This window comes from Pelophylax lessonae (assembly GCF_965119305.1).
Source record: "Pelophylax lessonae genome assembly, chromosome: 2".
Taxonomy (NCBI): Eukaryota; Metazoa; Chordata; class Amphibia; order Anura; family Ranidae; genus Pelophylax; species Pelophylax lessonae.
The window spans coordinates 383157745-383173276 of NC_138769.1; the positions used below are offsets into that span (position 1 = coordinate 383157745).

At 39.6% G+C, this 15532-nt stretch overlaps 1 protein-coding gene across 2 annotated transcripts in view; it reads left to right on the forward strand.

The window, feature by feature from the left end:
• Positions 1–15532, forward strand: part of RASL10B (RAS like family 10 member B) — a 239410-nt gene that overhangs the window by 209607 nt on the left and 14271 nt on the right. For both annotated transcript variants that reach the window (XM_082246701.1, XM_082246700.1), the window contains one exon: positions 7626–7750. In XM_082246701.1, coding sequence (XP_082102827.1) covers positions 7626–7750 — 125 coding nt within the window. The remainder of the gene's footprint in view (positions 1–7625; positions 7751–15532) is intronic.

Here is a 15532-nt window from a genome sequence, read left to right on the forward strand (position 1 = left end):
ATGTGGACAGCTTTACCCCGGATGCCTGCATACTTAGGTGTGCCTATTTTAATCATCAACCATGTGAGTTGCTAAATGTTGAACCTTCATTAAATGTAACCATATTGCTACACTTAGAGGTGCCTCTCATCTCTCTTATATTCTGTAGCTCTGCTAGATTTTGCTTCTAGTCCCCTTGGGAACACTGCATATTGTGGATGGACATTTTATGGTTACTCAACCTATCATATTGCTATAATCTTTGTATATAGACTATAACCCGAAGGACTTGTGGAACAAATTATCTGAGTTTCCATTATTTCTTATGGGGAAATTCGCTTTGATATAAGAGTGCTTTGGATTACAAGCATGTTTCCAGAACGAATTCTGCTCGCAATCCAAGGTTTTACTGTATATATATATATATATATATATATATATATATATATATATATATATATATATATATATATATATACACACACACACACACGTGTGTGTATATATGTATATCTATATCTTTATATATATATATATATATATAATATATATGTATACGTGTATATATATATATATATATATATATATATATATATATATATATATACAGTATATGTATGTATTCATACATACATACTTTAACTTACTTATAGTTATTTATTATATTATAATTTTTGATTTTGTGTTTCAAACTTTATCATACCCGAGATGTTATAAAGAACGCACAGTAAAAAAAAAATCATATGTAAATAGTTGGTTTGGGCTGCTCATTCTAAGAATTACATGCAAAATAATGGTACCGCTTTCAGCACCTAAAATCCGAAAAAATCATACCGCCAGGGAGGTTAATGAATACCTGTACTTTTCTTACAGTTGCTCTAAAATGTCTTACTCTTCCAAGTTTCACTTATCTTTCACCACTCCTTCAGTATTTTCATTATGCAGGCCACTAGAGCTAGGACAGTGGGAACTCTGCCTCTTCCACATATTCATTCCTAAACAATGTAATCTTTGTTCCAAAGGTAAACAGCTTTTGTATAGCCAGGAATGGAGATTCATCCATGCTTGCAGAACCTAGCCAAAATAATTTTAGTGAAGATGCTGTGTAGCTCCCAGCAGACTGCACAACAAAGATCTCAGAGAACCGGGAACATATAAAGTTAAGGACTAGAGGGATATGTTGGAAAGGGACATTTAGTGGATAACTATAGTAAGGTCCTAATACTGGTACATGTACTTTAGTGAAATAACTAGGCATTTCACTTGCTGACTAAAATCGCTAGCCTTGTACTGATCACCAGTGGCGGCTGGTGCTCAAAATTTTTGGGGGGCGCAAACAGAAAAATGTAATAAGCATTGCTTTGCGGCAAACGCTGTAAAAAATTGCATGACTTTGAGATCGAAAAAAGTGTGAAAGGGGCCTTCAGTACTTAAGGTATAGGGTGCCCCCTTTCAATGCAGAGAGACCAGCGTGCCCCCTTTCAAAGCACAGTGAACCAGCGTGCCTATTAGAGCCTCTGGCTCTAATCAGGTGATGCAAAAAAAAAAAAAAAAATCCCCATTGAACTCCATGCGTCCGGCGCCCCTGCAGGGCAGGACGCATTGATGGGGGGGCGGCGCCCCTAACGAACCGGCCGCCACTGCTGATCACACCTATTAGGCCAAAACAGTACTTGGGTTCATCAAGGACTGAATCTTTGTTTTTAAGCTCCACTGTGTGAGGCATTCACTTACAGGTCTTTCATTTGAAATAATGCATTATCTACAATTCCTTCCTCCATTTGTTGAGAAGTATTTGAATAAGTTTCCTGGGGAGAATTGGCCTAAAGTACTATGTACTTTATATTTCAATCTGTTTAAAGGTTTTTCTTCATCAATAGAGCTCAATTGCATGTTTCATATTCACAATTCTAGAAGTGTTATACATTTTAGATGTAAGTTGGGATTAATAAAGCATATTTTCAATAGCAACATCAAGAATAGGGTTGTGGTCTGGTCCAATATTGCTACCTTATAATAATTATTATTATCATCGCCCCCATATTTGGAGTTAGTGAATAAGGGAAGACAAAAAGACCTGCATTTGTGGGTGATTAAACTCTGTTGTAGAGAAGGAAAAAAGAAAGACAATAAAGATAAGTGGGACAGTGTGGTAGGAACAAAGGGAAGGGGTATTCTTTTTCCCCAATCCTAACTTTTGTTTTCAGTTCTCACTTGTATAAATGATGGTCATTGTGGCAAATTTCCATCCCTATAGCATAGAACAGCCTTTCTCAACCAGGGTTCTGTGGAACCCTAGAGTTCCTCCAGACAGGATACTAAGGAGCCCTTGAGCAACAAGCAATTTTTGCATCTCAGATAAGTAACCACTGACACCAGTGATCTTTTTGGTTATATGTTTGGGATGGATTCTTCCATTGCCTACAAATGTAAGATACATTCTTTACAGGGATCATTACTTCAATGTAAAGTAAGCTGTAGATATAGTAAATATTAGCAAGGGTTCCCCCTGAAACCAAAAAGTTATTTTACCCTTCCTAGCAGTATTCCCGAGTGTGGCTCAGGGTTAAATTTCATTGACAAAATCAGTAACTCCGAGCCACACTCGGGGTACAGCTAGGAAGATCGCTGGATCCTGGTAGAGGGGTTACTTACCTTGTCACCGGGATCCATCGATGTATCCTGGCGGTGTGCGGCGGCGGATCTTCCTCCCGATGCTCTGTGTGCCCCCAGCTTCCGTCTCCTGTGACGTGACGTTCGCAGGGGAGTGGAACCGGCGGCAAATTCAAAAGTAAAACACACTGATACAATGCAAAATAAAATAAATTCACATTAGTTTGCCCCCCAGTGCCCTTTCCTGCAGTTTTACTGTACTATATATATATATATATATATATATATATATATATATATATATATAGTACAGTAAAACTGTATACTGTAAACTATATATAAACTGTAACTGTAAACTATATATAAACATATATATATATATATATATACAGTATATAAATATATATATATATATATATATATATATACAGTATATAAACATATATATATATATATATACAGTATATAAACATATATACAGTGGGTACGGAAAGTATTCAGACCCCCTTAAATTTTTCACTCTTTGTTATTATATTGCAGCCATTTGCTAAAATCATTTAAGTTCATTCTTCTTCCTCATGAATGTACACATAGCACCCCATACTGACAGAAAAACACAGAATTGTTGACATTGTTGCAGATTTATTAAAAAAGAAAAACTGAAATATCACATGGTCCTAAGTATTCAGACCCTTTGCTCAGTATTTAGTAGAAGCCCCCTTTTGATCTAATACAGCCAGGAGTCTTTTTAGGAAAGATGCAACAAGTCTTTCACACCTGGATTTGGGGATCCTCTGCCATTCCTCCTTGCAGATCCTCTCCAGTTCTGTCAGGTTGGATGGTAAACGTTGGTGGACAGCCATTTTTAGGTCTCTCCAGAGATGCTCAATTGGGTTTAAGTCAGGGCTCTGGCTGGGCCATTCAAGAACAGTCACGGAGTTGTTATGAAGCCACTCCTTCGTTATTTTAGCTGTGTGCTTAGGGTCATTGTCTTGTTGGAAGGTAAACCTTCTGCCCAGTCTGAGGTCCAGAGCACTCTGGAGAAAGTTTTTGTCCAGGATATCCCTGTACTTGGCCGCATTCATCTTTCCCTCGATTGCAACCAGTCGTCCTGTCCCTGCAGCTGAAAAACACCCCCACAGCATGATGCTGCCACCACCATGCTTCACTGTTGGGACTGTATTGGACAGGTGATGAGCAGTGCCTGGTTTTCTCCACACATACCGCTTAGAATTAAGGCCAAAAAGTTCTATTTTGGTCTCATCAGACCAGAGAATCTTATTTCTCACCATCTTGGAGTCCTTCAGGTGTTTTTTAGCCAACTCCAGGCGGGCTTTCATGTGTCTTCTGTCTTCCGTCGGGCCACTCTGCCATAAAGCCCCGACTGGTGGAGGGCTGCAGTGATGGTTGACTTTCTACAACTTTCTCCCATCTCCTGACTGCATCTCTGGAGCTCAGCCACAGTGATCTTTGGGTTCTTCTTTACCTCTCTCACCAAGGCTCTTCTCCCCCGATAGCTCAGTTTGGCCGGACGGCCAGCTCTAGGAAGGGTTCTGGTCGTCCCAAATGTCTTCCATTTGAGGATTATAGAGGCCACTGTGCTCTTGGGAACCTTAAGTGCAGCAGAAATCTTTTTGTAACCTTGGCCAGATCTGTGCCTTGCCACAATTCTGTCTCTGAGCTCTTCAGGCAGTTCCTTTGACCTCATGATTCTCATTTGCTCCGACATGCATTGTGATCTGGAAGGTCTTATATAGACAGGTGTGTGGCTTTCCTAATCAAGTCCAATCAGTATAATCAAACACAGCTGGACTCAAATGGAAAGCACCTGAGTTAAATATATGAGTGTCACAGCAAAGGGTCTGAATACTTAGGACCATGTGATATTTCAGTTTTTCTTTTTTAATAAATCTGCAACAATGTCAACAATTCTGTGCTTTTCTGTCAGTATGGGGTGCTATGTGTACATTCATGAGGAAGAAGAATGAACCTAAATGATTTTAGCAAATGGCTGCAATATAACAAAGAGTGAAAAATTTAAGGGGGTCTGAATACTTTCCGTACCCACTGTATATATATATATACAGTATATATATATATATATATATATATACACATACACACGTGTATATGTATATATATATATATATATATATATATACATAATTCTTGTGAATGAGCAGCCCAAACCAACTGTATACATTATATATATATATATATATATATATATATATATATATATAATATATGTATACATATATATATATATAAAATATATATAATAAATGTATACAGTTGGTTTGGGCTGCTCATTCACAAGAATTACATGCAAAATAATGGTACCGCTTTCAGCACCTAAAATCCAAAAGAATCATACTGCCAGGGAGGTTAACTTATTTATAGTTATTTATTATATTATAATTTATGATTTTGTGTTTCAAACTTTATTATAACCTGATATGTTATAAAGAAAAATGCACAGTAAAAAAAATCATATGTAAATAGTTGGTTTGGGCTGCTCATTCTTAAGAATTACATGCAAAATAATGGTACCGCTTTCAGCACCTAAAATCCAAAAGAATCATACAAAGGGGAGTTAAAAGGCCCCTCTGTGTTAAAAAGGTTGAGAGTTAAAGAACTGAGATATGTTGAGATTCACATACCTAAAGACCTACATTTCAAAATGATACATATAAAACATTTTACAAGTATGAGAGTCAGGTTTTGCATGAACATATAGCTGTGATTCCCCTACCTGTTCAGATACAGATCTGTCTTCAAGTTATAATGAGAATTCCCTATGCTGTGTTTCCATTCTACATTATATTCTCTTTTTCTGCCACCCACTGCAATGTTTCCTTCATCTTGCTTGTCTGTGATCTAACTGGTTACATAACATTTGCAAATTCAGTCATGGGGAATCCCACCACAGGCATGTCGCTTCACACTCTTTGAAGTTACCTCCCCCGTTCCTTCTATCCCTCAGCAACTTCCCACGCTGAGATGTGTAAGCTACAAACCCCCAGGCACAAGGGATGACCCTTTCCCTCCTCGGCAGCACAGTTAAGGAGCTGTGCGTAGGTTATAGTGACAGGAGGAGTAAGTGAAGAAAAGAATGAAGCAGAAACAGTTTCTCTTATTCCTACAGCGGCTTAAAATGGAGAAAATCATTATTTCACTAGAGAGCTGACACAGTCATTGCCGTTGCTGTGCTGGCAGTTTCAAGTCGTTCAAGTGAGAAGCCACCAAACTGTGCTGATCTTAACATCTACCAATGTAAAAAGTACATTTATCACTGTAACTGGACAGTGATAAATATGAACTGCAAATGCTCTGCAGCCTTCTCGGTAGGTCTTGTTAGACTCAATTATACCATCTGATGTTTTTACAGTGTAATACACCACTAACCTCTGTGACAAGTGCATTTATCATAAGGAACTTTGCCATGGCTACTACAGAGAGTGGTTGTGCGTATGGACAGGCTGCAGTAGTTATCACGGCGTACACTTGTTTCTATGGCAGTAGTTATTTTTGTTGATAATACTAACCATCCATCATTCTTGTAAAATACATCCCCTTTGAGGGGATTTGCAATCTTCATGTTTTATTTTCAACTATTCTCTGGCAATATGCAAATAATTCTTCTTTACAATGTGCAACTTCCGGTGTTATCTTTGGATTGTTGCCACCTATTAGCTTTTTCAGTAGGCAGGAATGTGTTTTGAATACATAGTGCAAATATGTTTCTAGACTCAGTAAAAAACATATGTAGGATTAGTTGAAGATTAAAAATGTTTTTGTTTTTTTTTTAATTTACAATCTATATCACTAGTATGCAGGTTTACTTTTTTGTGGGCTTCATTTTCAACGTTTAAAGAGAAACATGGTGGATGCCATTACTTATCTGCTATTAAAAATGCTAACTGTCTGTCTCTGGATTTCGTATCTAATAAGTCCCTGACCTGGAACAAACAGATCAGAAAGTCACAGTGGAATCCATACTCCTGATGTGCATGTTGAAACCCACAAAAGTAATAAAGCCATTGAATGAGCAAAAATGTTTCTTACAGAAGGAGATTTTAGCAATGGCAGCCTACTCTTCACCTCGGTACAGATTTTTCATTAGTGCTGTAAAGTATAATGCATCACAGTTTTGTCACAGTAATTTTAATCTGATTATAAAACATGAAAAGTACTTATTTAAAGTGCCTGAACTGTGTATTGTCGCAAATAATCCATAGTATGATTATGGCTTGATTTTAATTTATAAAAAGTAAAGTGCAAAAGTTTTAGGCACTTGAGAAAAAAGCAAGGCTGCTTTCAAAAATATTGCAAAACGTATATTTTTTATTTTTTCTATGAACACCCTACCTACATAAACAGAAATATCTAAAATAAATATTTGTTTGTGACCACTCTACCTGTAAGGCTCACTTCACATATGTGCGAATCGGTTGCGTTTTGAACTGCACCCGATTCGCATGACATGTGAACCAGAGCTGGTTCACATACACTATATTACCAAAAGTATTGTAATGCCTACCTTTAAACACTCATGAACTTTAATAGCATCCCGGTCTGTAGGGTTTAATATTGAGTTGGCCCACCCCTTGCAGCTATAACCTCTTTAACTCTTTTGGAAAGGGTGGCTAGCCTTAACAGAGTCCTGACCAATACTTTTGGTAATATAGTGTTTATGCGGGCCGGTTGCGGTGCAAATTCAAAAAGGGTCCTGTGCATTTTTTAGTCCAGTTCAGGTCTGATTTCAGTGTCAAATTTGCCTGAATTGCATCTGAACCGCTGAATGGAAACTGCACTGGACCAAAACCGGACCCGCATATATGTGAACCCAGCCTTTAACATCATCAATTCTCCCAAGTGCACCTAAGGGATTTGCAGGCATATGCCTAAAGTGCTTAAAATGAAGGTGTAGTCAGTGCGTCGTGCCAGAGGAACTACATGGAGATAGATGTTAACTGTAGCCTATTTAGGTAAAAAGACAGTAGGATGTGCTCATATGTTGTATTTTGCAGGAGTGGGCAGATTCATGCTGTCGGGGGCTCAGAAGTGCACATGCTTACATCCTCGTCTATGACATCTGCTGCTTTGATAGCTTTGAATATATCAAGACCCTGAGGCAACAAATACTGGAAACAAGGTGAGAAAAATACAATTTAATCTTTCATGATATTTGCATGTATGTGTTCATGATACTTATGTGGCAGTATAAGATCATTTTTATTCAGCTCAGATACAGATCATTTAAAGTTTAACTTACTGAGGCAGGCCATACATGATTCATTTTCTTTCATTCAACCAATGGGTTGAACGAAAGAAAATCGATTACCCCGTTTACACTTTTAAGGTAAATGGGGGAATCCCTTCCACTGAGCTATTATATTCTGATAGCAGAGAGGCTCCCCACCCATCAGAATACACTCATCAGCACCACTGGCCATAGCAGGCGTCACTGATCAAATTAAAATTTTCCAACAGTCTGGTTGTACAGAAGCTGATAGAATCCATCTGTGACCGGTTTTAGACCAACATGATATCTTAAAACCAAATTGTAAGCAAACAATCAATTTCACAGTTAAAATGCATTTATGCACACTGCCCCTCTTAATATCAGCAGCAGCACTGATAATGACTCCAGGTCCTTTTAAATGCTTACAGAGGTTCAGAGTCTACAGTAATATAGCAAAATCCCAAAAATCCGCAGCACCCTGTTTAAATAGACTCAAACTGCATTAATGAAAAATAATAATAATAATAATCAAAAACTGCCTTCACAGCTAAGCATATTTATTAATACAAATAGCCAAATAGTTATACGTATTTAAAACCATGGTAACAAACCCTATTAAAAACCCTGGTTCACCGGTCTACTGTAAAAGTATAATCAGATAGCTTTCAAAGAGTACGTGCGCATATGAATCAAGACTAATAATTCTAAAGATGAAGCATGTCAAAATATCTGAGATCACAATATAAGTGTTCAAACATGTGATTATCTTAGTCCGCTATCATTCTCTGTTCCATGGTATCTTCTGACTGGGAAATAAAAAACATCCAACAGATGTACATAAAAAATAGTGGTAAGAACACAGCAGCCAGATCGTGCTGATACCTACCAGCATGTTCTCCATGAACAATGAAAAAAATGATAAAGATGGAAGCAAACAACAATCCATATCTGTATTTTTTTGGGTGTTTTGCCCAGATGTACACAAAACTTCTCTAATAAACTTAACATAGAGTGTGAAAAACTTGTTTCCAGGTATGAATGAATTGCATAGACCTGCTGCTAATGCCAATATCTTACAATTCCCAGTGAACTTGCAAAGGTGCAAATCTAGGTATATTGGAAAGTATGTACTTAGAAGATTATGCTACATTAATCTGTCAGTGCAGGTGTGCTTGCAGGTAAAGGTATAATGCACAGATGCTTGTCACAACTTCATATACTTCTCATGGCGTATGCAAACTCGAAGTATAGTTATGATACACAAACCCATTGCTGGTGCCAATATCATACAGTTTTCAGTGAGTATACCAGATTTCAAATACCAATTCAATCTACAATCTCAATTCCAAAAAAGTTGGGACACTGTGTAAAATCTACATAAAATCCTCACTCTCTCTACAGATATGTTTGCTGGGCTTAGTTAAATATTTAGCTCCAATGTTGTCAGAATGGACTCTACTTGGGGCTTCTACTATTCTATGCCAGGAAAGCCATCACCCTCACTTTGAAAAAACCTTCCCCTTCAACGATTACGTTCTAGCAACCGCGAGTTAATATTGCCCTATCTATGTATAAAGATACCTATTGCCATAGGGGTTGCCCCAAAAAAGTTCAATAAGGTCTGGTCCAAGTGGCTTCAGAATGACTCTAGAGCTCCTATTTTGGTGACTGATAAATTGAACAATCATTATTGTTGATGTCTTGGTATTTGTACAGTAGGGGGTTTTAGGAGAGGCTTTGGCCTAAGCCAAAGGGACAATGTGTTATTTTGACTACTTATTAACATGGACCTATGGGATGCACACACATGGGTAGAGGTAGTTCTTTTGTTTCAACTTTCTATTTTCTCCTGCTGGATATGTTTTGTAACCTGCACTATATTGGAAGCTGTTATGCTCTGCCAAATTAGCCCCCAGTCATATTTTTTATACTGTTCTTAAAATTCATTAAAATAATTTATTAAAAAAAAAAAAAAAAATACATAAAAACAGAATGCAATGGTTTGCAAATCTCATAAACCCATATTTATTCACAATAGAAAATAGAATGCATATCAAATGTTTAAACTGTATGTACCATTTTAGGAAAAAAATAAGGTCATTTTGAAATTGATGGCAGCAATACGTCTCAAAAAAGTAGAAACAGGGCAACGAAAAGCTGCCAAAGTAAATGGTACTAACAGGGAAGAGCTGAAAGAACGGTTTTCAACCAATTAGGTTAATTAGCAACAGGTCAGTAATATGATTAGGTATAAAAGAAAATCAGGAGTCAGAATGTCTGAGTAGTAAAAATGGGCAGAGGTTCACTAAAGCTGTGAAAATCTGAATCTAAAAAGTTTCAAACAATTTCAGAATAAAGTTCCTCAATGTAAAATTGCAAAGACTTTAAATATATCATCACATACAGTATATATAACATTAAAAGATTCGGAGAATTTTGAGAAAGGGTCAAAGCCGAACTGCAGTATTGGGTGCACTTGAACTTCGGGCCCTCAGGCGGCACTGCATTAAAAACAGGCATGATCCCGTTACGGACATCAATGCATGGGCTCAGGAATATTTCTAAAAAAAAAATAACTCTGTAAACACAGCTTACTGTGCCATCCAAAAATGCAAGTTCATACTCTATCATTCAAATAAGAAGCAATATCGGAACATGATCCAGAAATGCCACCATCTTCTCTAGATCAAAGCCCATTTAACCTGATCTTTTGAGAGTGAAAAACTGTTCTGTGGTCAGGGAAATCGAAATTCTGCATTCTTTTTGTCAACCATGTGCGATGCGTCCTCCAGACTAACGAGGAGAGGGACCTTCTGGCTTGTTCAGCGCTCAGTTAAAAAAGCCTGCATCGCTGATGGTATGGGGGTGCATTAGTGCGCAAGGAATGGGCAGCTTGCCCATCTATAAAGGCACCATCAATGCTAAAAGATATAGCCAAGTTTTAGAGCAGCATATGCTCAGGCAAGAATGGGTCCACATTCCTCTCCTAAAACCCCAGCAACTCGTCTCCTCAGTTCCCAGACATTTACAGGGTGTTAATAAAAGCAGAGGGGATGCTACACTGTGGCAAACATGGCTCTATCCAAACTTTGTTGAGACATGTTTCTGCCATCAGTTTTAAGAGCCGGTTCACACTGGGGCGACTTGTCAGGCGACCTGGTCGCCTGACATGTCGCCTGCCATAGATTAGCACAGTACCCGTTCTAATAGGAGCGACACAAGTCGCTCCGACTTAGAAAAAGGGTCCTGTATTACTTTGGAGCGACCTGCATTGACTTCAATGATATGAAGTCCATGCATGCCGCTCCGAGGTCGCGGTGCGACCTGCGCACCGCGACTTCACAGGTCGCCCCGGTAAGTCGGGTCGCGCCTATGTGAACCGGCTCTTAAATGACCTTATTTTTGCTTAAAATGATACATTTTCTCAGTTTAAACATTTGATATGTTCTCTATTTTCTGTTGTGAATAAAATATGGGTTCATGAGATTTGCAGATCATTGCATTCTGTGTTTATGTAGATTTTACACAGCATCCCAAACTTTTTTAAATCGGAGTTGTACAAATATCTCTTAAAGCGGTACTATCCTGCTTTTTGACACTTTTACCTACAGGTAAGCCTATAATAAGGCTTACCTGTAGGTACAAATAATATCTCCTAAACCGGCATGGTTTAGGAGATATTTACAGTGCATGCAGCCGCTCGCGCGAGCGGCGCATGCGCTCTGAAGGTCCGGGGAGACCTTCAATTTATTTGCCGGGAGCTTGCCGGAAAATCACTCCCGCGCGCATTCTCTTCCGGCCAATCACCGCGCCGGAGCCGCCGAACCCGGAAGAGACGGCGAGGGATCATGGCAGCGCCCGCAGCGATGTCCGGGGGTCCGTGTCGGGGCTTCGTTCTAAGGTAAGTTACACATAATGGGCTAGTATGCATACTAGCTCATTATGCCTTTGTCTTGCAGGTTTTTTTTTTTTTTTTAGGGTTTACAACCGCTTTAAAAGATCTGCTGGCTAAAAGAAGTACATTTCACTACAGGTTCAAGCACTCTTGTATGCTCAGACCTACACTACACACCTGCTAGTATTAGCATCAAGCAGTTCTAACAGAGTTTCCTATTTCCAGGTATAACGCTGGCCATACATGGTTTAAATTTCGAAAGAATTTTCTTTAGAAAATCAGAAACTTTGTGCATTTTGTGATTCGATGGTGCCACCATCGATTTCGAATATCGAACAACCAAGATTTTAATTTTACCTCATATTGCTACAGAAAAGAATTCCCATGGCTGTGAATCTTCCTTTCTTTCCTGGAATTTTCTTTTCTTGCACTCATGCGCATTTCTTTTTCGATTATATTTCTCTCACGATTCTCCCATCATTGATTAGAAAATTTTAGTTTTTCAAAAAATTTCCAACAGGCCGATTACTCAAATTCGATGACCGCACGAAGATCGGCCATTGCTGTGGCCCACTAATGGTGCAAAATTTGAACCAAAATTCTCAGAGATGATTTTTGAAAGAAAATTCTTTTAAAATTTGACCCATGTATGGCCAACCTTAGTGTCATGCGCAGACCTGATGCTAATGACAACATTATGCAGTTCCTACTGAGCTTTCAACATTTTAAATGTGTGCACAACAGCATATTATCCATTAACCACTTGCCTACTGGGCACTTTTACCCCCTTCCTGCCCAGGCCAATTTTCCTCTTTCAGCACTGTCACACTTTGAATGACCATTGCGTGGTCATGCAATACTGTACCCAAATTCAATTCTTATCATTTTTTTTTCACACATATAGAGCTTTCTTTTGGTGGTATTTAATCACCACTGGGATTGTAATTTTTTGCTAAAAAAAAAAAGAAAGAAGACTGAAAATTAAAAAAAAAAAAACGTTTTTTTTTTTATAAAATTTTGCAAACTGGTAACTTTTCTCTTTCACTGATGAGGCTGCACTGATGAGACAGCACTGGTGGGCACTGATGAGGCTGCACTGATAGACGGCACTGGTGGGAGGCACTGATAGGTGGCACTGATTGGCTGCACTGATTGGCAGCACTGGTGGGCACTGTGAGGACTGCACTGATAATCAGTGTCCTTATTATCAGTGTAGATGTCCCTTTTAGAGAAGCAGATTATCAGCTCTCTTCTCCTCTCCTCTCCTCTTGCTGTCAACTTCTGTTGACATCTGTGATCAGCTGTGATTGGACACAGCTGATCACGTGTTAAAGAGCTGCAAGTTGGCTCTTAACCTCAATATGTGATCAGCAGTGTCCTCCAGACACTGCGATCACAGAGCGTGCCGCCTGCGCCCCGTGGCCTGGCAGGCGCGATCACAGCATGCCATCATAGGACAGCGTCCCAGAACTAGCCAAACCCGTTGTAGATGTTATTCAGCTATAGCGTGGTGGGCAAGTGGTTAAAGGTAGATTTAGATGTGCATCTAACTCTGCCCTTCCTCTGAAGCACAATCTGTGTTTGCATTTTGCTTCAGAGACGATTGGCAAGTAGTGAGGAGGTGATGTGATGCCTGTTTTAACTAAATTTTTGCTGTCAAATGTGCCTGAATCATGTGCATTGCATGCAGTTGGGGGTGTTTGTGACACTTTCCTGTTCTCCTGAATGCGTCGTGTTCAGGGGGTCTGCCGCCTGGGGATCTCTACATGTTGAATAGGTTTTTCTGTGGGCAGGAAGCCTCGCGACCACAGCCTGTAAACATCTCCATTCACTGCCCATTGCAGCTTAACCACTTAAGCCCCGGAGGATTTGGCTGCTAAACGACCAGGGGGTATTTTGCGATTCGGCACTGCGTGACTTTAACGGACAATTGCGCGGTCGTGCGACGCTGTACCTAAACGAATTTGGCGTCCTTTTTTTCCCACAAACAGAGCTTTCTTTTGGCGGTATTTGATCACCTGTGCGATTTTTTGATCACGCGCTATAAACAAAAAAAGAGCGTCAATTTTGCAAAAATAGCAATATTTTTCCCTTTTTTTTATATGAAATTCCCCCCAAAAAAAATGTAAAAATCAAAATTTTTTAACATTTTCGGCCAATTTGTTTTATGCTACCTATGTTTGGTAAAAAAAAATCGCAAAAAGCGTATTTTGATTGGTTTGCGCAAAAGTTATTGCGTTTACTAACTAAGGGAAAGATTTTTGTCATTTTTGTTGTTTTTTTTTTTTAACGCGTAATGGTGGCGATCTGCGATTTTTTTTTTGCGGTACTGCGACATTGCGGCGGACAGATCGGACCCTTGACTGACATTTTTGACACTTTTGGGGTTACCAGTGACATTTCTACAGTAATCAGTGCTATATATATGCACTGTTACTGTAAAAATACACTGGTAGTGAAGGGGTTAACTTTATTTGAGAGGGAGGGGCTGTGTGTGTCCCTAGGGGCGTGATTCTAACTGTGATTGGCTGTGGCTTCAGCTGTATGCAGAGTGATCAACGGATCTACATAGTAGATCCATATAATCAGCTCTCATACAGAGGGGAGAATGACAGGCAGCTTGTTTACACAAGCTGCCTGACTTTCTCCCTCTCCCCCGCCGATCGCAGAGTGGCCGGCGGACATCGGGTCCACCGGTCACACACGCGGGGGGGTCCGTGACCACGCGGGAGCGCGCCTCCGGCGGCGCGCGCTCGCTCCCTAGACCCTCACAAGCTAGTGACGTAGCCCTACGTCACTTTGCCTGTGAGGGGCTGACCGCCGACGTAGATAGTCGTGCGGCGGTCGGCAAGTGGTTAAGAGATTTGCTGGTTAAGAGTAGCTACTAACTTTTATTAAACACACACTCACCTGTCCCACGATCCAGCGATGAGATCACCCGAACCGTCACTTCTTTGTCTCCTCTACCGGAAGCTAGCATTTTAACTGTGGGCACCCAGCTGTGACACCTTGCAGACTCACAGCCGGGTGGTCACGGCACATGCGCAAGTCACGCTGCGCCTGTCCAGCAGTCCTCAATTTCACCTCATATTGCTACAGAAAATAATTTTTGTGGTTGGGAATCTTTCTTTCTTTTCTTTCTGGGAATTTTCTTTTTTTGCACTCATGCACACTTTTTCGATTATACTTCTCGCATGATTCTCCCATCATTGATTAGAAAATCATTTGTTTTTCAAAACATTTTCCAACATGCCCGATCACTCAAATTCGTTGACAGCGTGAAAAGTGGCCTCTGCTGCGGCCCACTAATGGTGCAAAATTAGAACGAAAATTCTTAGATCAGTTTTCGAAAATTCTTTCGAAATTCGATCCATGTTTGGCCAGCCTTAGTGTAGTAAAAAAAAAATAGAACAAGGGACATTACTTACAGTCAATGCGATGTGTCCCTTGTGTTTCTGGCTGCAGAGGATTGGGGGGGGGATGTAAGTGGATGAAAGATTTTAACTTATTTTGCAGCCATCAGCACAAGGGACACATCACATGAACTGTAAAAAATATCCCTTGTGCTGATTTAAAAAAAAAAAATCTTCTTTTAATAAACTTAGTGTCACGGACCGGGGTCAGGCTCAGAGACCATTAGCTATAGCAGTTAAGAGATTCCCAACCACCAGCAGGAAAAATACATGAGCAAGTCACCCTGGCAGATGACACAGCAGAGGTCCTGGGTTCAGATCCAGGAACCTGGAATCAGATTCAGGCCCTGACACCTAGGCTTTAGGGCCAAATTTTTGTCAAAT